The sequence below is a fragment of the Camarhynchus parvulus genome, chromosome 3, assembly GCF_901933205.1.
Source record: "Camarhynchus parvulus chromosome 3, STF_HiC, whole genome shotgun sequence".
NCBI classification, from domain to species: domain Eukaryota; kingdom Metazoa; phylum Chordata; class Aves; order Passeriformes; family Thraupidae; genus Camarhynchus; species Camarhynchus parvulus.
The window spans coordinates 41,500,803-41,523,280 of record NC_044573.1 but is presented as its reverse complement, the minus strand read 5'-3'; the positions used below and the strand labels follow the sequence as shown (position 1 = coordinate 41,523,280).

Below are 22,478 nucleotides of genomic sequence, written 5' to 3'. Positions count from 1 at the left end.
CTGCCCGGGGCCCGGCGGGCGGCGGCGGCCGCTCCATGGCCCGGCTGACACACACCGGGGCGGGCGGGAGCGGGGCCGGGGCCGCGCAAGCGCCCCTCTGGCCGCCAATGGGCGCGGGCTCGCCCCAGCGCGCCGCCTCCCGGGCTCGGCGCTCGGCTGGAGCGGCTTGGCGGGGACGGAGGCCGGCGGGCAGGGCCCGACCGTACCGGGAGCGGGGAGCGGGCACTGACGGCCCTGCGAGCGGAGGGGAAGGCGAGTGGGACCGGGGGCTGGTGGGGGAGAGGTGGGCGCTGGGGAGCGGGGCCGTGGGCGGCGGGCGGGCGGGCGGAGGGGCGCTCGGGCCCCGAGCGGTGCCACGTGCGTGAGTGCCGGGTGCGTGCCCGGTGCGGGGCCGCTGCCCGTCCGTCCGACCGCCTTCTCCTTGCTCGGCGTTTCTTCCAGACGCGGGTCTGCCTCCTCGCTGTACCCACGTGCCGCCCCCATGGCAGCCATCTACTCCGGGATTTACCTGAAGCTCAAAAGCGCCAAGACTTCTTGGGAGGACAAACTCAAGCTAGCCCGGTTCGCGTGGATTTCTCACCAGTGCGTTCTGCCTAATAAGGAGCAAGTGAGTACTTTTTAGTGGTGAACAGTGATCAAAGAAGAAAATACCGATGGTGGATTGCTGCTGTGGATGAATCAGTTGTTAAAATCCATATCTAGCTTCTAGCTAGTGGTTAGCACTGTAAATATAGCACTGGTTTAGGATTGTGATCAGCTTTTGATTTCTTTGTCGTTACAGGAAATGTTTTTATTACAACATATTGCAGGTAGCTTCAGCACAAAGCCCTGCATTCGTGCAGGATGGAAGAATCTTTATTTTAGAGAGGGTAGTGCCTGTGTTCTGTTTCCCAGAGACACGAGAAGTCATTGTCTTTAGAGCTGTTGTTGCCATTGGTATTATGTCCAGTACAGGATGCTCCGAAGTCAGATGCTTTTGGGCGTAGTGAAAAACAAGAACTTGAGGATGGGAGGACTGACTGAGGCTGTGTGTGTGTGTGTGTTCTTTGGTGCTCAGAACTTGCTGTGCATGAGCAAAGAACACGCAGTGCATTCATGGACTGCTGCTTGGAGGGTGATTTGGTTTTCTCTTAATGGAACCCACACTTCGTGGAACCCACCCACATGTCTCCTAAGTCTTTTGTTTTGACCCTCTTTGCTGAGGTTCTGTGCAATGTTTCCCTGGGTTAGGGGTGTCTGGTCCTGTTCCTCCAGCCCTGGTAGTACTTTCAGGCCTAGAGTTTGCACATCTGAGATCTGTGTTTCAGCTTCTTGTTATTTGGATTACTTAAAATATTAAACTTAGCCATACACTAGAACTTCAGTTTTAAAACAGTAATTAGTAGATTTCAATGTTTTCCAGTTTGCACCCATCTAAATTGCTAGGCCTGAATTTCTAGGTAGTGAATTTAAACATATGAAGAGAAGGATGTGAGTGGAATAGCTGCTGTCAGAAAGTGAAAACCAGCTGATTCTCTGAGCACTGATTTAAAAGACTACATTTGCAACCAGTATCAACTGTTAAAATTAGAATGTTGTCAGAGTAAAGATGTTTACTCCTGAAAGCTGCTTTGGGATGCTACATGCAAGCACAGGTCCAACATTTGGTGTACAGTGTAAGCTCTTAGGAATTGAAACCTTTGGGGGCAGACTTCTCTGCTTACTCAGAGGCTGTTCTGCTTGGATGTAGCACAGTTCCCAATGCACAAATGCTGTAACTGTGAGGAGGTACTGCTTTTGTCCTGTTTTTGTTTGGAGTTTGTTAAAGATTTCTTGTTTTCCCTTCTCTTAACAGGTTTTACTCGATTGGGTAAGCCAGGCATTGGTTTCCAACTACAACAAGAAACATGAACTGGAGGATGAAGTTGTTGAAAAACTCTGGGCATATCTTGACAATGTTATCCATAGTAAAAGACTACAGGATCTCTTAAAGAGTGGGAAGACAGTTGGTCTCAGTTTTTCAGTTGCAGAGGTAACTATGACTGTGGATATCTGGAAAAATTCTGGATAGCAATAAGTATCTCTTTCAGTACTTGACTGTTCCTCACAGTGTCAGATGTTGCATGAAATATGTATTAATCTGATAGTTTACAGGACCTGTACTGAAAGTTTCTCTGTTTCTGTCCTGCAATACATTTTGTATTGGTGCAGTGCTAAGGTTAAAAATGTCAGAATTAGTGAGTGGCTGCAAAGGCAGTGAAAATGACTGGGAAAAATGATCCTTTTAGTTTTGATCAGATTGAAGGGAAGCAAGAAAAGATTGTCTTTACATGTAGAAATTGAGCTGTGAAGTATGGAGAATTGGTTGGATGAAATCTGGGCTTCAGAGATGTTAAGCAGAAAGTGTGGCATATTTAAATGTGGTCTACTTGTGAAAACCTGTCTGGGTGAAGATCAGGTCAGAGGTACAGGTCAGGGTACCCCGAACACCAAGGACAGAGGTGGTAGAGGGTCCAGTGCGAAGAATTTAAGGGTCTGTTTTAGTCCATCACTGTTGCAGCTGAGGAGATGAACCATCCACAATAAGGTGTATGGAGACAGGTAAGGTTTTTAACAAAATAGATGCAGATTTGTAAATTGTTACTGAGTTTGTTTGCAGACATTATCTGAAGGTGAGAAAAGGGAGTGAGTGAAAAGTGGATTGAAGGAGAAAACAGCAGGGAAATATACATAAAGTTTGAGAAAAGGAAGAGAAATGCAACGTCATTTCTCTAGAAATATTTATCCCTCAAAGAAAGAAGAGAACAGTCCTTCACATTCCAGGTATCAGGACCAGAAACTGTCTCATTTTCAAATAAAAGGATGATATTTAGTCATAGAAATTCTTACTAAATAAGCTCCCTGTATCAGAGCAGGGATGTGTATTGTGTATAGGTTTGTTGTTGTTGGGAGTGTAATTTTGGGGACCATTCAAGAAGGGAAGAAATTTACCCCTACTCCATTTCTACAGGATGAACTATTAGTATCATGTACGGATAGTCTTGTGCTGTTGCCCGTAGCGTGCATGAGGGCTTCTTTACTTACCTGGTGCTGCAAACAAATGCAAGGACAGTGGAGCTTCTAGTTTGAAACCTGTGATGTGAGAGGCCCAGCAGCAGCTGTTGGCACATCCCCCTTGCTTGCAGCCACAGCTCACAGGAGGTGTTGTTGGTTCATTATGATGGGCTTTGTCTTTGTATGCTAAATTGACTGGTTTTGGGGTTTGTTTTTGTTTCTTTTTTCAGATCATAAACAAAAGGTTATCAGAGGCCTATTCTGAGAAAACACAGCAGAACATTGGCACTGTGCTGAGCTGCTCCAGTGGCATCCTTTCTACTCCTTCACTGTCCATCATTTACACAGCAAAGTGTGAGCTTTTGGTTGATCTCCTCAGCAAGCTGTCCAAGCTGGCATGTCAGCAGCTGGCTTCTGACAATGCTGTGGGCTCCCAGTTGTTCAACGTCCTCCATCTTACCTTTGCTCAGTACCTCCTGATCCAGAGGCAGCAAACCAACCCAAACCGTGTGTTTGGGCGAGTGACAAGTCACTTGCTCCAGCCATGTTTGCTCTTGAGGCACTTGCTGACTGTGAGGAGCTGGACACAAGCGGATGATAACCATGTGTGTCAGCACCTGAGCAGAGAAATACGAAGCCAAATAGAGACTTTGCTGCAGGCTGGGTTATTTCAGCCTGAGCTTTTCTCATCCTACAAAGAAGAGCTGCTGTCAGAGCAGGAATCCCAGGAGAAGAAGAAGGGAGCTTGGAAAACTCTTTTGCTACCAGTCAACACTGTGCAGACCAAGCTGGGCAGTGACTTGTGTGAACCTGCCCTCCACGGAGCAGTTGTGGCTGGTTCGGTGTCCCTGCTATATAAACTCTTTCTGGACTCGTACTGTAAGGCAGAAAACCACCTTGTATGTTTCCACATGCTCAGCAGGCTTTTTGGCTGTCTCAGGCTCTCTGACCTGCAAGAGGAGGGGAAGAATGATAGGCTTTTCCCTGTGGACTGGAGCATGGAACTGCTTGCTTTGGAGCAGCTTCTGAACTTGGTGCTCAGCAATGACATCTATAATGTCGCCAGTGACCGTATCCGGCACAAGGAGGTGCAGTTTGGGTTTTACAGGAAGCTAGCACAGATGCTGCTGACACACTCCCAAGCTTCCATCCCTGCTTGGTTCAGGTGTCTCAAACTCCTGATGTCATTAAACCACCTTATAGTAGAGCCAGACCTGGATGACTTGGTGTCGTCAGCTTGGATTGATGCAGAGGCCTCTGAGCCACGTACAAAGAAGCCGCAGGAGGCTCTCATCAGCACCATATTCCAGATCTACTCCAAGCTGAGGCAGTTCCCCCGGCTCTTTGAAGAGGTGCTGACAGTCATTTGCCGGCCAGCTGTTGATGAACTGAGGCCGCCTGTCTTCTCAGCTGGCCTGACAGCAAAGCTTCGTGAGTGCCTTCTTGAACTGCCACCCAACCAGATTCTGGACATTCTGTGTCTCTTCGTGGAGAAATGCCAGACCCTTATCATTCCAGCTGTTGAAGGGTCGGTTGACATGGCCTTGAAGCTGATGTCAGTGTGCTCAGTCCTACATGCTTTTCTGTTCAACGTGAGGAGCCTGGATGATGTCACTCCTTCCCCTGTGGTGCTTCGCACTCAGCATTTGATGGCAAACATACAGAAGGGAATAATTCAGCCATTGATGGAGCTGCTGCAGGCTCCTAGGAGAGAGGGAGAAAAGTCAGAACTTTGGCTAAGAAAGGCCAGTGATGCTGCTCTCCTTCTTGTTTACACTTGGGTTGAGGTAGATGCTCTGTTTGGTGTTAGCTGCAGTAAATATGTGTCTCCAGCAGCTGAAACTGCTGTTACTGAACCTGCTGCAAGGTACTGGGGCATTTCAGCTTTTCTGCCTGGTGTGAAGGACCAGAGTTGGAGGAGAGTTATGGAGCTTGCAGGTAGTTTTGCCTCCCCTAGTAAATACTGCTTAGAACTGCTCACAGTTCAGAAAATGAAGATGATGTTAATGCAGACCGAAGCTGACCTACAGGCCTTGCAGCATGCTGCAGCTTTCATCCTGGAGTCTGGGAGACCCACCATGAGCAGAGGAGAATCTGAACCGTGGGATGGAGATATCAGCGCAATAACTGAGCTTAGCTACCCCACAGCCCACTGGCACCTCATCATGTCCAACCTGACCATCCTGTTGCCATATATTTCCTTAAAAGATGTAGACTACATTGCAAATATGCTTCTAGAAACGTTGATGTTGGCTGAAGCTCAGGAAGCTGCCACGGACCAGGAGCCTTCCATCAGCATTGCAAAGATAACCCTTGGTTTGATCCACAGCTCTCTTCTACCAGAAATGAGGGTCCTGCACTGTGCTTTTCTGACCCATCTTATTCATCAGTTTGCTATGGTGCTGCCCACTGCTACCAGGGATTCAGTAGATCTGCCACTGCAGCAGCTGTCTGTGACCAATATTCCTTGGCATGAAGAAATTCTGGCTTCTTGCAAAACTGTTGACCCATTGGAAGTACCATCAGAAAACAAACTGCAGAAGGATGAGCTGAGCTTGTCTTGGAAAACACTGGAGAACGTTGCCCAATGTATAGTATTGTTAGCAAAAAATGGCTGCCCTGTCATACTGAAAGAACATCAGCTACAAAGATGCCTGGGTTTGCTGGAAATTGTTTCTCTCCTGAAATTAGACAGTTTTCTTCCATCTGACTGTACTCGGTGTTTTCTGGTGCTGCTGTCCCTGCTAGTTAATACCAGGGCTAGTGTCTCTTGCAGCAAGTTGTTATTGCTGAAGGTTTTAAGTACTTGCCTCCACCTCCTGAGGTGCCTGCAAGCTGGCAGGAACTCCAACTCTGTTCTTAAGGTGTTACATGCCAGCGATGTTCTTGAGGCTGTCATGACCTCCCAGCTTACAGCTTGCAAATTCTTCACTGATGTCTTGACTGGTCCTGTTTGGGCACAGTATGTTCAGGAAGTCAAAGAGTTTTTGGAAAACTTTCTTCAGATGATTATTGAAAGAAGACAAAGTGTGAAGCTCAACTTGGAAAAGTTCATGTCTTTCCTGGTGAGCTGCAGGCCAGACACAGGTGCAGCCAAAAGCATAGACTGGAAAAACTGGAATCCCGCAGCTGAGCAGTTGCTGCTCACAGCATTCACCACACTCTGTCATGTTGTCACACTGCACCTCCAGCAGCTGCCAGAAAAGAAGCTGCGTTCTGTGGATGTGTTTGTGTGCTCTGTTGGAACCAGTGGTTCTGCAGATGGTCAGAACTGTTGAACATGGGCTTCAGAGTAGCACCCCAAACCAGCCTTTGCCTGTGGCATTCATACCATCTGTCACTACTCTCCTCAAAGCAGATCTGAGCCATCCTGTCAAGAAGGACTGGCAGAAGGAGCCCAGTGGGTTTTTGAAGCGGCCCCGTGTTAAACTGTACCAAGAGTTTTACTCTCAGATACTGAAAGAGCTGCCCTGTGCAGCGGGTAATCTGCAGTTCCTTCAGCTTGCATTACAGTTCCTGACTGTCTTCTGCTCTGTGCCAGAGCTGTATCCTGAAAAAGAAACTGCAGTCATGGTTGTTTTTGCTATAAAAAAGCTTCTCTCTGGTATGAAAACTTTCTTTCTCCACTTCCTTTGCTAATTTTGCGAGTTAAAAGCCATTTATCAAAGCATACAGCTTCTGTAAAAGTCTGCATTTGTTTACTTGTGTTAAAACAGCAGGCTATCCTTTTTTAAATGCATAACAGGAAAATTTTCAAGGAGGCATTATTGTGGTACCTGGACCACAGCCACCATCTAGTTTGGTAATGAACTGAGAGATGTTAACATCTTAATAAAGTTCAGTCCTAAGTTACTCATCCCTGGTAGAACATTTTGAAAGTAACTGGAATATGGTAATACTTCTGGAGGTAGGGCTGAAGTGCAGTGTCCTGCTCGTGTAATTGGTACAGTAGGCACCACTGAAGCAGCTGATCTGCACCAGGCCAGATCTTAGAGTAAAATACTCATCTGCTTTTGTATCTGGTAGGTGAGTTTATAGAACAGTGAAAGTTACCTAACTGTTATGGATGATGAACACCATGTGGTAATTCTGAAAAATTCTGTAGGCTATTGGCAGGTTGGTTCCTTTATCCTCACCAAATAAAGAGCCAGGGCTGGAAATTAGATGAAAACCCTCTGCTGCCAGCTGTGCGACCTAATGGCTCCTTTACATTGTCTCATTCAGAAAGAGAGATGAAGACAGAGCAGGAATAACTGTTCTCTTTGACATCTTCAAACTGCTGGAATTTGTCAAACTTATTACTGGCATGCTCTGATGCAGTGATCTCCAAACATTTTTGATTGCACACACCTATCATTAAAAAAACCTAAGAAATTGAACACACAGCCTGAATATAAGTTACTTATAAATTATACATGTGCTACTCCACTATGTATATTATAAAGCATACATACAGAAAAGGCATGAGATAAAGATGAAGTAAACACTGTTTCAAATATCTTTTTGTATTAAAGATATTTTACTTATAATTCCCACACCCTGAGGTGTGCACATCCTGCTTTGGAGACTGCTGCTAAGTGAAGTACAGTTGTGATCTCTGTTTGTATTGCCATTAAGTAGTCATAGAAAAAGCTTTATGCATTTATGTTTTGTGGTGGATCTCTGGTCACCATTTGTAGAAAAGACCTGTGGCTTGTTTAGCCTGCTCCCTTGGCTTGTGCAGCTGCTTTGGTGTAGTCTTTCTGTATTACTGAAGAGTTTTTATTGGTATGATGACTGCTGTGAACCTGAGGGTAGGATATACTTGAGATCATCAAGTTATTGCACTAGTGGGGAGAAAGGTAAAGTATCAAGCCCTCTATGTATTTGAGTGTTAAAAAGGTACCCCCAGAACTGTTTTATTTTCAGTTTGCCCTATTCTTACCTGTGGAAGTCCTTGTCTTGGGAATTGATTCCTTTTGTCTCTTGAATATGCAGGTCCTGCAATTACAACGCAGGTGATCCGAAGTACGGAGATGGAGCTGACAGAGGTGCTTGTCCGGGTGCTGGGAAACTGCTCTGACGAGGAGTTCTATGCCATAATGAGGCTGGTGCTGCAGGGACTGGAAGTGAGGAATATTTGGCAGCAGAAGGCTAAAGTAAGGCATGAGCTTAATGTGTTGTCAACTTCCTTCTGCAGTCTGCTGTATCTTGAAAAAAAGGTTGTTGGCTGAATAAGATTTGTTAAATATTTTTTTGTTCTTCCTGCTTTATGTTCAGTGATCAGGTCAAATTAATTTACATGGATAAATGTATCTGACTGTGCTATGTTCTGTATATAAATTGAGAAGTGGAAAGATCATGGAAACCTACTCAAAAACTTTTCTGTCCCTCTTAAGGACTCAGCAGTCTTGAGTCCGTGTATTGTCAATAGAAATCACACAGCTGTGGTCTTACAGGCCATGCTGAAAGCTCTTTCCTACTTGCTGCTCAGAGCTCTTGCACAACAGATGCCAGCAGTCAGTGCCTTTAACCTTGTAAAAAAGAGCCACATTTGTGTGTGGCTCTTTTTTACAAGGTTAAAGGCACTTTTAGAAGTGCTGGCATTTTTAAGTAAAACCAAAACTGCGCCTGAGCTTTCAGTACTTGTTGCTCTAAAGGCTACTCAACAATACCCAGATAGCACTCAGTATCTTTTTAAATTATGTGCCCTTCTTCAGAGCAGCTTAAGCACCAGTGGTGATGTACGGAACACTTTTGGCAAAAAGAGTCTGCTGTATGCTCCATAGAAAGCCCAGTGATTTGAGAATGACAATTGGATTAAACTTGTGAGATTATCTGGCCCTGTCTTATTTGTCAGAAGAGAGGCAGATGTGCTGCGTCAATTCTTGATGCATCTTTTTGAAAGTGTATCTGGAATTCCTGAACTGTACAGATCATTCCTGCCACCTGAATGTAGCTTGCAATATGCTTCTTGTATGAGTCTGTATAAACAACTAGCAATTAAAAAAACTCTGCTGCCAAAAGCAGCATTCTTAATTTATAGTGTACTGGTATCCTTGTATTGCCTCTGCTTCCCTCTGTTATCTAGTGGCAGTTGTATGAGGAGGCTTTCCTTTCTTAAAAGTCATGTAAGCTTTTTTGTACAGTAAGTTTATTGTGAAGCAAATGTGGCGTAAAGTACATTTGGGTCATCGCTGCTCAGTGCATTGAATTCTGTTGAGCTGCTGCTTTCTTCACAATTTCCAAAGAGAGGTATTGGTGGGAGGCCTTTCATGTGTCAAGGCTCTGTTAATGCTCAAAAGTGCCACTGACCTTGAAAGAGCTTTCCTGTACTTGAAAGGAGCCAGTGTGCGTTGTACCCCTGACTGATGATCGTCTGCTTTCTGCAGGAAGTATTGTCAGCTGTTACGCTAACGAAATTGTTGCTCAGCTGCCCATTAAGTGGAGACAAAGGTAAAGCTTTCTGGTTTGCCAGCCCACAGATAATCACAGCTTTAGCTGTAAGTATCTCTTCATTGTAACTTCATTACCTACCCCTCCTATCTCTTAGACTCTCTAGTGGGTACAGCTAACGTGCACAGAGGCACACAGGAACAAAAACTAAACAAATCCATGCCAGATTCATCTGAGTGTTTTTGTGTAGACCCTTTTTCTCCTCCTTCCTCAAGTAAATCTCCTGTGAGTGCAGTGTGCAGCTCATCCATTTATTATGCACAGTAATTTTATGGAACTACACTGTGTAATTTAGAGCTTGGGAGAAACTTGTTAGACCGCAGAGTAGAGAGTCTGTCTCCTGTCTTTCCTGCTGTCCAAAGGAAAAGATAACCATCAGCCATGTGTTGCAGCAGAAGCCAGCAGTAGCAAAACAAAACAAGTGCTTATAGAAAAAAGTAATTATATAAATTCACTGAATTATGGAAGGGAAACAACTGAAACTAATCAAAGCCAAGTTTCCTGCACTTCATTTTTACAGCATATAAAGCTAGTGATGTAGGTTTTTCTTCTCTTGGGATGATACCTGTAGGCAAGAATTTATCAGCAGCTGGTTCTGCAGTGCCTGGGAATCATAAGCTTGCAGTTTCTGCCCCTTCTGATAGGTCTGCATGCATGTAAAGGGCTGAACTGCATCATTGGTTTGTGTGAAAGGTGCAAAGAGGTGCTGGTTTTCAGGGTGCTGGGGATTAGTTGTCATTCCAGTTACGCTCACAGCAGTGTGTGTTTGAAATGCATCAATCCTCACGCAGGGCACAAGTGCATGAAAATGGCTCAGGTGCAGGAGTCTCCCTGCCAGTCCAGCTAGCACAGGTCTTGTTCCATTGACTCCAGTCAGAGCGTTAGGGTTCTCTGGTGTTCCAACTAATGATAAGTGGTTAATGCATTTCTCATTGTCTGTTTCCTGTCTTGTAGCTGCAAACCAAAGAGGCCTGTCAGGACCAGGCACTGATCTCCATCATAGTTATACCTATTCTAGAGACTGTAGCAGCTCTGCTAAGGCAGGGAGAAGGGATTCTTGTGAATCCACATCACGTTTCGTTGGCATTCAGCATTCTTCTAACAGTCCCTCTGGATCATCTGAAGACAGAAGACTATCATGGTGTCTTCCTGGGGGTCCATGAAGTGCTCTTCTCTATTGTGCAGTGTCATCCAAAGGTATATCTGTGATGGGGTGGGTGAAGGGGAAAGATTTGAAAGAGAAAACATATTAGTGATAGAAATTTTTTATATGATTTTGAAATATTTTGTTTTGATAGTATGAAAGTGCATTGTACTGATTGTTATTTAAAAGGCTGGGAATCTCAAAATCACATAATTTCAGTTGCTGTCTTGCTTTGCTTATGCCTACACTGTTATGTAGGCAGTATGAGTATCTGATGCTGCATTAGGAGAAAACACTTCCTTTTTCTGTGATTGATTCTAGAAGCACAAATGGCTCAGGGTGCAGAATGAGAAGATAATTTCTACCCTCTCCACTCCCTCTACTATGTGTTCTCACATGTTTTTGTTTCATGTGTTTTTCAGGTGCTGTTGAAAGCAGCACCATCCTTTCTGAGCAGTTTCCATCGTCTGGTTGTTTCTGTCATGCATGAAGGGCGTCAGAAAGGTGACAGAGGTACCATATCTTTTCCACCTTTACTTTATCTGTATATACTTTAGATGGGGAGATACTGAACAGGACAAAGTCCTCAAAACCTAGCTGTGGCATTGAAACTGTCATTCCTACCTGTCCTTTATGAAAAACTGGGGATGAGCTTTGTGGTTTTGGGCTTAGGAGGATAACTGGGGTTCCTGGAGTGCTGCATGCAGACAGCATTGCTTTTGGTGAATAAATTATTCTTCACTGACTGGCTGGCAAGTAGACAGGAAGCAGTAAGGCTTACTGTGCTCAATTTCTGCTCTTCTATCAACCCCTGTGTCTGCGAGCATGGTGGCTGTGAGCTCCAGTGATTCATGCTAACATTGTGTGAATTATAATCCCAAATGGATACTACTAAATGGAATTTTTTGAAATTGGGACTATGTTTACTACAGAGCTGAGCTGTCACCATTCTATGCTAAGTATAAGAACTCTGTGTATCTGAGGCATCAGTTGGGATTAGATTATATATCTGTATGGCCAAGGATTTGAAATAAGGGTAATTAAATATCCTAAAAGGAAGGGGGAAAAACAGACTTATTACTGGAAGTTATTAAAAAGTTTACATAGTCAAAGTAGACAAGTCAGTGATGTCCACAATGATTAAGATGGTCAGGGCATAGATACCCTGTCATTAATAGTGGAGTTTTGAGACAAGTTGACTTCATGGCCTGAAAGTGATTGAATCCCAGCTTTCTGCTGATGTCTTACAGCCTGTGCCATGTTCAAATTTATTTCAGCTGATGTGTTGCCCACAACTTTGGGCAAATATAAGTGTATTTATTCATTGTAGAGGAATATATTAGCTGAGGCTCAGTGATAGAGGAAAAGGTATGTTAAACTGGTGCCAGATTTGGAGAGTTTTCTTGTTTCTGCAATGTGTTTGCATAAGGCAATCATCACATGAAGCTCAAAGGTACATGGCATCCTCAAGCTGAAAATGATGCTGTTTGTCTTTGCAGGGTTGTTCTGTTTTTGTAACAGATAACATGGAAGTAATTTCTGGATTTCCCTTCTCCCTTGTTTGTACTAGCTCTCTTCATTCTCTGCCTACTGAGTTAATTCTCAGCTGATCTCACCAGTCTCACTTTAGATACCTCCAGTGATGCAGCTTTTGCTGCTATATTCCACATAATAGAACTCATCAAAGAGCTTTCTTACTATGCTGTTTCTAAGAAACATCTTCTGATTTTCTCTAGGCAGGGAATACAATTTTCTTGTCTCCTCATTCTCTCCTCCACAGTGCTAGCTGGGACTGAATTGTGGAAGGGACTGTAACTGCTGTTGTGAGCACTTCAACATCTATAACAAGTAATTTTTGTCTTGCAGTGCACATGAAATTGGAATCAGTATGCTCTTACAAAGAAGCCACTCTGAGAGATGTATTTTGTGTGTTGTGGGGGGCCTCTGGCTGTGGCTTGATAAGAAAAGATGATAAAATAGGCAAGCTGTCCTTGGCCTCATGTTGTTCAAGGATCATGGAAGACTGAATGATTCTTTGGGGTTTTTTCCCTAATGTTTTTGAACCTCAAATGCCAGGCTGCATCTCAATTTGTGTTTTAGGCAACATGGATGAGTTTGAAATGATACTGAAATGTGCACACTTGGTGGAACGGATGTATACTTACATTGCTGCAGAAATGGAGGACTTCACTGTGTTTTCTGCCTTCATTGTGGCTCACTATGTGACTGAATTGCAGAAGGTATGTTCTCATCCATCTTGAAAGAGCCATAGTATTGTGCTAGCTCTGGACTTTCTGTTCCAAAGGCAACTCTGTTAAATTCTGTAAAATTTGTGAAGTTACAATTGTTATACCTCATGGAGATGCAGGTTTGATCCAGGCTTTTGTATTATGCAAGAATTCATGAGAATCTTTCTTACGAAACTCCTGGAGAATTTTCTAAAGATGTGGGCTGTGTTTTTTTTCTTTAGAGGTAAAACAGTGCAGTGCCCAGGTACAAAGCTGTTTTGTTTTAGCGCCGCGTTGGGCGTTGCTTTTCTTCACAGAATCATAGAATGGTTTGGGTTAAAAGGTTGAAAGATAACCTTTAAAGGTCATCTAGTCCAGCTTCTCTGCAATGGCCAGGGACATCTTGAAATAGATCAGGTTGCTCATAGCCACATCCAACCTGGCCTTGAATGTTTCCAGGGATGAGATATCCACCACCTCTCTGGACAACATGTTTCAGAGTTTTGCCACTATCACTGTTAAAAATGTCTTCCTTATACATCTGGTAGTTAAGTTTATCTCCCAAATAGTCTCAGTTGTCCAGGACTGCTAGCACTTAAATCTGGCAAAGTAATGGTGGGAGATTCTCCTGGAAAAAAAATCTTTTAATATAGTGTAAATGATTAAGTGAATTTAAAAAATGTTGCCAAGGCAAGAATTGTTAGCTTTTCAGTAATTCTCCTTATGTACCAAAGATATAATTCTGATCCTTACTGAAAACAACTACTTCTACTCTTATGGATGCCAGAGCCAGATCAGTGTTTTCTCTCATCCAGAGGTAACTTCAGCTTGTCATTTTCTTCAGCCCAATAGATGTAGATTTCACCAGGATTTGAATGCTGCTTGTGGTTGCAAGTAACTGCAAACTGATTATTTGTGGTTCTGGCCTGGGCATGGGCTGAAATACAGAAAGGAAATGTAGTCTTTGTTTTAAGGCCCTCTTCAAAAAGAAAATCTGAACTAGTGCTGTGTTACTGAAGGATTGTGGTGTAACACTGTAACTAACCGTGAAGGTTATTACAGGGGTTAAACTTCTCTACCTTCTCTGTTGCCTCTTCTCTTTCTTTTTTTTTTTTTTTTGGTGGGGGGTGAAATGGGGGAGCAAAACAATGGGAGATATCAGATTTAGCCATATTATTTACTGTTCCTGGTTAGTTGGTTATTGTTTACATAGTGAATGTAGTAGTTCAGCAAAGGGAAAATTGTTGGTAAGACAGCTTCTGTTCCCTTTAGCCATCTGTGAATCTGTAATCTGGTCATCACTGAATAAAAGCCTGACTTGAATTGTCAAACGACCTTTTTAAGTTGAAAGGACACTTGTCTCAGTATTAGCAGGGGTACATAGTCTCATGAGACATCTAGGAAAATTCTGTGCAAGATGTTCACTGGGAAATGGAAAGTGATGGATGATAGCTGAAACCACAGATCAGTAATGTATGCACGGAACCTTTGGGTGTGGAAGGGGAAATTGGTGTAGTGAGCCACCAGACACTGTGGCAAAGGAGTGTTTTCTGTCTGACAGAATAGATAGATCACAAGTAGGTGTTGATTTATTTGCTCATTAGACTGCAGAGAATTGATGGATATCAGAGGAAAGAGGGCCCTCAGATGCCTGTCTTAAATGGGGCATGTGCACATCTTTCATGTTGCTCTGCAGAGAGAGAGAAAAGCTCTTTTAACCATTCACCTCTTCCGAGTCAGGATCAGTGGCTTTCTCCCTGTGATATGAAGACCCTGTGGGTCCATCAAAGATAACTGAGAAAACCATGTTAGTAGATTTAAGTCTTTCTGTAGGCATCTGCACACTTACTGGAACCCTTTTAAGGGTCTGTGAACTAGAACTGATGAAAGCTGCTGGCCTAAGCTGTCACTTACCCCTAAAGTGGTTGTGTAACAGCTCCCTCAGTGCTTCCTCTTTATACCACAAATTATTTTGTATTAATCTAGAAAGATTCTTTACTGGCGTGGGTGGCATCTCTTTCATACTGTTGGCAGTGCTTTCTGCTTGTTGCCTATGAGCTGTTGCTTAATTCAGCAATAGTGGAATACCTCTTCACACATTTAATGTCTCACATCAAGAACTCGGTAATGCTTGACAAATTGGTTGTGCTAACTGTATAGACCATAAACCACTTACAAGTATAATTAACTGCCAGCCAGTGGTGGCAGCTGTTTAAATCTTTGGCTCTGCTTCCCATGGTGTTATTGGTGTTTATAGGAAACTGCAAAGCAAGAATGGCCCAAATAAGGCTTGGGTCCAGATGAATTTGTGATGTGAGGGATGCGGTTTCATCAACTGCAGCTCTGAGATAGCTGCTTATCCTAAGTGGGCTATCTGGTCCATATTGTCAATAGCTGTGGGTTTTCCTGTCCTTGTTCTCTGCAGTTATTCCTCTGCCCTAGGAAGGGAGAACCCAGCCCAGTGCATTCACTGGGAGCTGTGATGCTCAGCTGTTCTCCAACTGTATTGTACAGTGCAGGGAGAAATAGCATCTGTTGTAAACAAAACAATTGATCAACTGACAGAGAAAGGAAAAATTACAACGTCTTGCTCATGCAAACTCTTTAGGGTCACAGATCTAAAGGAAGTCTTATGTGCCTTAATGCCTGCTATATGTTTTTCCCTGCTATGTTAGTGGATCTAACAAAACATATTAGCTGTTCCACATTTAGGGCAGAAAGAGAGCGGGAGCCTGTCACAGTGATGAGGAGTGCACTTCATTAGGAGAAAGTTTATTAGTTGCCTAAGGAATAAAGAGGCCTGAATTTTAATGACGACTTTTTATGTGATTTTCATTATGCCTGGAGTGCAGAGGCTCACATCTGGAGGCATAAAGCTAATTTTGGGATTCAGCAAAGATAAGACATGGTTCTGCAGCAAAAATAACACGATAACGCCAGAGGCCAGCACTGTCTTGGGCAGTGAAGTATTTAGCAAGTGATTTGTGGGCGCAGGACAAATTTCAATTAGCCTAGAGCAGCAGAGGGCTCCAGAGTCAGTGCTGATGTTCCTGGTTGTCAGTGGCAGTTCTGCTGGTTGTGGGGTTGAGCAGAGATAATGTCAGGAGCAGGGTGCTGAGTCCTGAGTAATTTCTTCTATTCCTCCAACTTTCTGCATGACTTCAGGCAAGGTACCTGATTCTTGGTGTTAAAACAGATTAAGGAAATGTACATTTCTGAGATTTTTGAAGGCTTCTTCTATTAAGGCGTGCACATTGAAGTACTCAGAAAAAATTTGTTAGATAAATATGAAATTGTTAAGTGATAAGTTAAAATTGTTTCTACCCAATGTAAATGAAGTGCTCATTTGAAACTGACATAATAGCATACAGCCTATACGGGACATACAGAATCTACTGAACTGTGTAATCCAAGGCAAGCATTTTAGGGATTTTTAATTAGAGTTGGTGTACTGAGGAGTGTCCATGTGATTCCAGGATGATTGGTGTCTTTGCCACCTCAGCAATGTGTATAGTACTCCTGTGGATTTTACTGCAAGGGCTGTGCTTGTTTTGCAAAACATGTTTGCAAAATTCAGGAAAATACTGCACAAGTCAAAATCTTGGATTTTATCTAATGGGCTGTTCCAGATGGTCTCGTGCAAAGGATAATGTTGTCAGCATTTAATGTATACTGACTGTGGAAATGCTGTTGTCTTATCTTTCTGTCTTCAAGTTTAAGGCAATTTTGTTCTTCTTGCAGGTGACTTTGCATCCAGCTGTGAAGACACATCTCACAGAGGGAATATATCACATCCTTGACCTTTGCATTGAACGGGACATCAAGTTCTTAAATGCATCTCTCCCAGCAGGTGTGAGGCAGGTCTTCAAGGATCTGTATAATGATTACAACCACTACCACAAAGCAAAGAAGCAGGGGGAGGAAAAGTACACTGCATGATGAATCCTGCCTGGTGCTGTGTGATCAGTTATGAATTGATCTTGCAGTGCTCAGAAGATGCTTGATTGCTGTTTGGCTTGGGATAATGACTAAGATTGAACTTGAGGAGGGTCCTAAGCATGGATTGCATTTATCCGTATACAGCCAGCTTTCATAATGGGGAAAAGGGGAACTGGGGAGAGAGGAGGGAGGATGTGCTGTGCTGTTGGTTCTGGTCTGTGTTGTGCCACAAATGGCAGAACTGCTATGCCTCTGCTGGCCCCTGGTGAACTCTGGGAGCCCTGGGGAGTTCACTGCAATTTGGCAGCAGATGTCAGGCTCCAGGCTTTGGCACATCGTGGTGCTTTCCTGTGGAAGCAATAGTCTGGTCTAAAAGCCAGTGAGGGATAAAACCCCTTCTTTTGCTTACATGGTAAGCAGAATTAAAGCAGTTAAAGTGCTTATTTTTGTACCCTGTTATTTTACATTTTGTAACTGAAGAACTTTGTCAATGTTATACAGCCGTACAGTAGGTTACTGTGCAAACCTGCAGAAGTAAAAAATTTGGAAGATTGTATCTCTTTGCTTGATTGGTTTTGCTGTCCAGTCATCCCTAGGCAACCCGGTCTGACCTATTGAACTTCCTTCCCAAATGTATTATCCTCTGATCTCGTGACAATCAAAAAGACTGACTACCTGGAGCTCTGTTTCATTTACTGTCATTAAGCAGTTACACTTAGTCATCTGAGCTGTGGTCACTCTCTGCTTAGCTTGTGACAAATGTTAATTACCACTGTTACTATCTGAGACTCTTCTTGGCCTAAGCTGAGCCTGGTTGCTTTGTATTCACTTTAGGTTAAGTGTAAGCCCTCGACTTCTTGCAGCTCAGCTCAGCTTCTGACAGGAATCTTTATCAAGTTTTATCAAATAACTTATTTCATTACCTAAATGACAGAAGTTTATTTTTTTTAGCAATACATACTAAAGACCTAATTTTTATGTAAATGGTAAAACAGTCTTCACATGTACATGTAGGTAGTAGAAAGAACTCAATACTCTCATATGATTATTTGCTTCAATCTATAAATAGGGGATAGGCAGAGGGAGACTGGAATGTGGTTTAGCACTTTTCTGGGTCCATTTGCCTCATAGCAAGGTCCAAAGGATGACGTTTGTCTGGGGCAAAAGACTCTTGTGTGACTCAGATGAGGGAGGTGACCAGGGCTCGCTAAACTTCATCCTTTGGACTGGGGATGACCCTCCTCATCCTGGAAAAGCATCTTGAAGGGCTTTGGTACTGTGGAAGCTCTGTTCAGAAGTAATAGTTATGTTATTAAGCTACGTTATTAACACTTTTCTAGTCATAAACCACAGCTCATAAGCTGCCATGAAGCAAGTTAACTCTGTCCAAGCTGGATCCTGTGCACCACTGGGCCACTTCTGTATTTTATTTTGTGTGGGCCAGCGATGGGAAGGGGAATTACTTCTGCCCCACCAGGATGTGGGACAGTGACATATGTCCCAGAAGGGAAACATGTAGGAGCTGGGGGTGTCCAAACTGGCACCAGAGAGGGCAGGTCTCCAGGGTGGTGACCTTAATAGACTGGAAGACGAAGGAAGGTTTTGAGCACTGTGAGAGGATGTGGAAAGAACAGCAGAAAAAAAGAGAGCTGGGTTTGGAGCGGGGGAGGAAGGAAGTGAGGGAGGAAGGAAGTGAGGTAGCGTCTCTGGTGTGTGAGTGTCAAGGCTCCCCTGATGCAGCCATATGGTGCAAGCCACACACACAGCTCAAAAGCTTCTGAGTGCAGACCACAGTAAATAACGCTAGCCAGAGGAGGTAAACTAGTTGAGATCAGTTTTATTTCATCAATGCTAACTTTTAAATTGTCACCAATTTTAACCTCTTTGCTTGGAAATGAAAATATGTAACTGACTTAGATGGACAGTGGTGATGGAATTAACAAACCCCCACTATCAAAAGGGCACAGTGCTTGAATGAATGAAAATCTGAAATCCTGCCACAATTAAACCTTTATTTCAAGCATCCCGTGCAACTGCCTCTTATCCCACAGCCCCCCTCCTTCTCCATGCAAAGCAGTGGAGTTCTGAAGCACAAAGCAGCGTTTCTGTGTAGAAGTGGCAAAGGGGTTAAAAGGAAGGCTGTCTTTCACTTGCTAATCCCAGGTCTTTGTCCAAGAACTGCTCCGGATTTTTTTTTAGCTAGAATAAATTAAATCACTGGCAGAGGACCACCTGCTGAGAAAGCAGGCTTTGTGCTCCCGAGTGCATTCCCACGTGGGTGCAGTTTCCTCTGTTGTCACACGATGGGGCCATCCTGCAAGGGTACAAAGCCCCGTCTGAAATCAACCCCCTTCCTCCCAAGCTGGGTTAGTTTACGAGCCCTGAGCATCGGGAAGGTAAAGGGTGTGGAAGAAATACCGTCTCGGGTAAAGGCCAGGGATCTCAACCTTTGTTTCACTGGAGTGTTGCTTTGTGTGCGTGAATCTCCAGGCCTTACAGGCTTCTGCAACACATATTCTTGGCTAGGTTTCCGATTGTTGATGCAGCACATCTTTTCTTGCTGCAGCATGGACAGAAATTCCTCCCGTAGGCAGAACTCGGAAGCTGGGATCTCAGGGTCCTGCTGGCTGTGCCACTGGCTCAGCCTGTGACTCTGTGTGCGGTGTTTTTCCTGGTGCATGGGCAGTGCCCAAGCCTGCTGTGCCAAAACTGGTGCAAATAGCAAGAAACAGGAAAGGCAAGAAGAACAGTCAACACCAACAAAAATCATGCTGGGTTTATTTACCCCTTAATTTTGTGTAGCTGTTGTGAAAATCAGCTGATTTTTCTACTTGCCTGGCAGTGGGGCTTAATACTTGATTTACCTTGAAATTGTGGATAGAAATGTCAAAAAAAGATGATGGTTTAAGATGTTAGAAATTGTGTTGCTTATTCAAAAATTTATCATACCTTTTTGGAAGAGACTGTATACTGAGTACTTTCCTTTAAGCTTGAAATGAATCAGTCGCTTCCTATTTGTTTATTTGATGCATTTCCGGAGCTTCTGGATAACAGAAGGCTCCTTCCAAAGCCACTTTTGTGGGTTAAAACATAATAATATGAATAAAGGAGTACTTTGAAAGACTTCTACACCATTATTACTGAACCATTAAGTGTCTCCAGTGACACAGTTTGCTGGTGATACTGAACTGAGTGGGGAGGTGAACACTTGGGACAAGAGCGCCAAGCTGCAAGAAGACCTGGATAGGCTGGAAGGGTGGGCTAACAAAACCTTGTGATGTTCAACAAAGACAAACATAGGGTCTTGCACTTGGGAAAACATAATCCAAGAGTCCAGCACAGGCTGGGATCTGCCCGTGTGGGGAGCAGCAGAGGGAAGAAGTCATCCCACTCTATTCAGTGCTTGTTGGGCCACACCAGGAATAATGAGATCAATTTCTTTCCCCACTATGCAAAAGAGATGGGGACAGGCTGGACAAGGTGCAGGGAAGGGCTACAAGACTGATCAAAGGACAGGGAAGCTTTCCATGGTAGGAAAGGCTGAGACAACTGGGTTTGTTTAGCCTTGAGAAAACAAGGTTTAGAGGGAGACCTTATCACTGTATTCCTGTATTTAAAGGGTGGCTACAAAGAAGATGAAGACTCCCTTTTTGTAAAGAATCACATGGAGAGCACAAGGGGTAATGGTAAAACGGGGGACATTCCAATTGGATGCAAGAGGAAAATTTTTCAGAGAGAACAATTGGCCATTGGAGTAATCTCCCTGGGGAAATGGTGGATTCCTCAACTTAGAACAATTTTTTTTTCAGCTAAATGAATGCTTGATTTTTTTTCAATGAGAAACATGCAAAAGTGCCATTGTAGGCAGTACTGACATTTGCTGCTGAATGATCAGTGATGTATTCTGCAAGCAGTCAAAATTTCCAAAAAGGAAGGCTTCTCTTATTGTACCTATCCAGTAATATTTATGTAACAGACTAGGGGATACGGAACCTGACTTGCTATGGAGCAGTACTGATTTGTATTCACATATCTATTTTAAAAAATATGAAAGCTTTTTGGTTTTTAAAATTGACTTTAAAATCTGGAAAAATTGGGAAAGAAAGTGTGTCCCTGTGACCTTTTCAGAAGTTTTAGTCTAGGAGAGCCCTCCAGCAAACCCATTGGCAGTTCTTCAAGAGAATCTGGGAAGAATAAACGCCCTCCAAGTGACTGAGCTGTATTGCCATCCCTTTACTTCCAAAGAAGGATACTCACATTTTTGTAGCTATATCTGAAGATGGTAGCAAACAAAAATGACCAAAACAGTTTTGTCTTTTGTAGGAATCTTCTAATGCAAGAGTAGAATGGCAAGAGGTACAGGTCTGCTATGGCTTTCAAGTGGTGACTGCTTGGTCCTTTCTAGGTGTAGGCTCGTTAATTTCATTCTGATATGTCCTTCTGTGGCTTTTCTTTTAAGATTGGTGGAGACCAATTTCTGCCCCAAAGCAGTTGTCATTATTTCAATTACATTTTGTAGAAGTTGGATTCAGAATTGCTTCTTGAAAGAAGTTCCATAGATGATCTGCTCTGAATTATATGTTTTCTTGTGGAGGCTGCTGCAGGGCCTGGGCCCTCTTTCCAGCTGGGAGGTCAGTCTAATGCCTTTTCAGATCCTTCCCCACAACCAGAAGACACCGTGTTTTTGCTGATAGCTGGCAGAGAGGAATTGGAAAGGAAATAAAGAATAAAAGGTGAGGAAAACTGGGGACAGGTCCCCTGTTAATTCATCTGTTCAAATTTTCTGTTAGGTTCAGGTGTCCCTGCTTTTATTTTTGCAGCCTCTGCTTGAGGGATTGGTTCTCCAGGCTTTCACAGAGCTTTGCTGGGGCTGCTCAGGAATGTGCACAAAGCTGACACATTGCTGTCCTAAGGATGACAGCCATGAGCTGCTTCTGCTGTAGGAAGAGAGAGAAGGAAAAGAGCAAGAATGGTGGTCTAGGATGCATCCAGTCTATTATCAAGACTCTGCTGAGATGACTTGATTAGGAATCAGCAGCTTACAAGGCAGAAAGAGATTTCTGGTAGCTGAAAGCAGAGCAGCTTTGAAAACCAGGCTGTTCCCGATTTTCAGTAGATCTTAAACATCCATTGCTTTATTTGGTCTGCTCCAAGCACCTAGAAACCCTTCTGGTCAACAGGCCACCACGTGTGCAGTAGTGTGAACTGGGAGCGGGCACTCGCTGTCCCAAAACACTGCCAGGTGTGAGAGACGGTGGGTGGGAGAAGAAACAACATTGTAGGAAGAAGTGATTGATTTGTGTTTAGTTTTTTATGCCAGTTTTAGAGCAGCACGTGGGAGTTCCCTCCAGTAACCCCAGGGAAGAATATTCTTGTGTTTGGGGATTGTTAATATTCCAGGAAAAGAAAGGAAGAGTAAAGGACCATGTTATCTAAAAAAAAAAAAAAATTAAAAAAAAATTCATGTTGGGGCATAAGAGACAAATCCATAAAAGACAATTTGATCAATAGTGCCATAGGTAAATTATGTGGTCTTTGCAAACAAAGCCTCAGCTTTATCAGAGTGTATTAGCTCATGGAGGGAAGGCTGATTTATCACTCTTCATCCAGTAATTGTCAGCCCATAATCCCCTGAAGGGAAAGTAGCCATCCGTGTTTATCACTTGAGGGGAGACACTAGAACAAACATGCTGATTTTA

The 22,478-nt window shown here is 43.6% G+C and overlaps 1 protein-coding gene across 1 annotated transcript; it reads left to right on the top strand.

Moving 5' to 3' along the window:
- The first annotated feature begins 128 nt into the window (after positions 1 to 128).
- On the top strand, positions 129 to 17,467 carry URB2 (URB2 ribosome biogenesis homolog). The gene is given in 11 exon segments (XM_030946307.1): positions 129 to 252; positions 442 to 607; positions 1,835 to 2,011; positions 3,264 to 6,260; positions 6,262 to 6,637; positions 8,011 to 8,171; positions 9,405 to 9,515; positions 10,423 to 10,665; positions 11,035 to 11,125; positions 12,713 to 12,852; positions 16,582 to 17,467. Coding segments are annotated over 10 exon segments (4,620 nt in total). The 5' UTR covers positions 129 to 252; positions 442 to 481; the 3' UTR covers positions 16,780 to 17,467.
- The last annotated feature ends 5,011 nt before the right edge of the window (positions 17,468 to 22,478 follow it).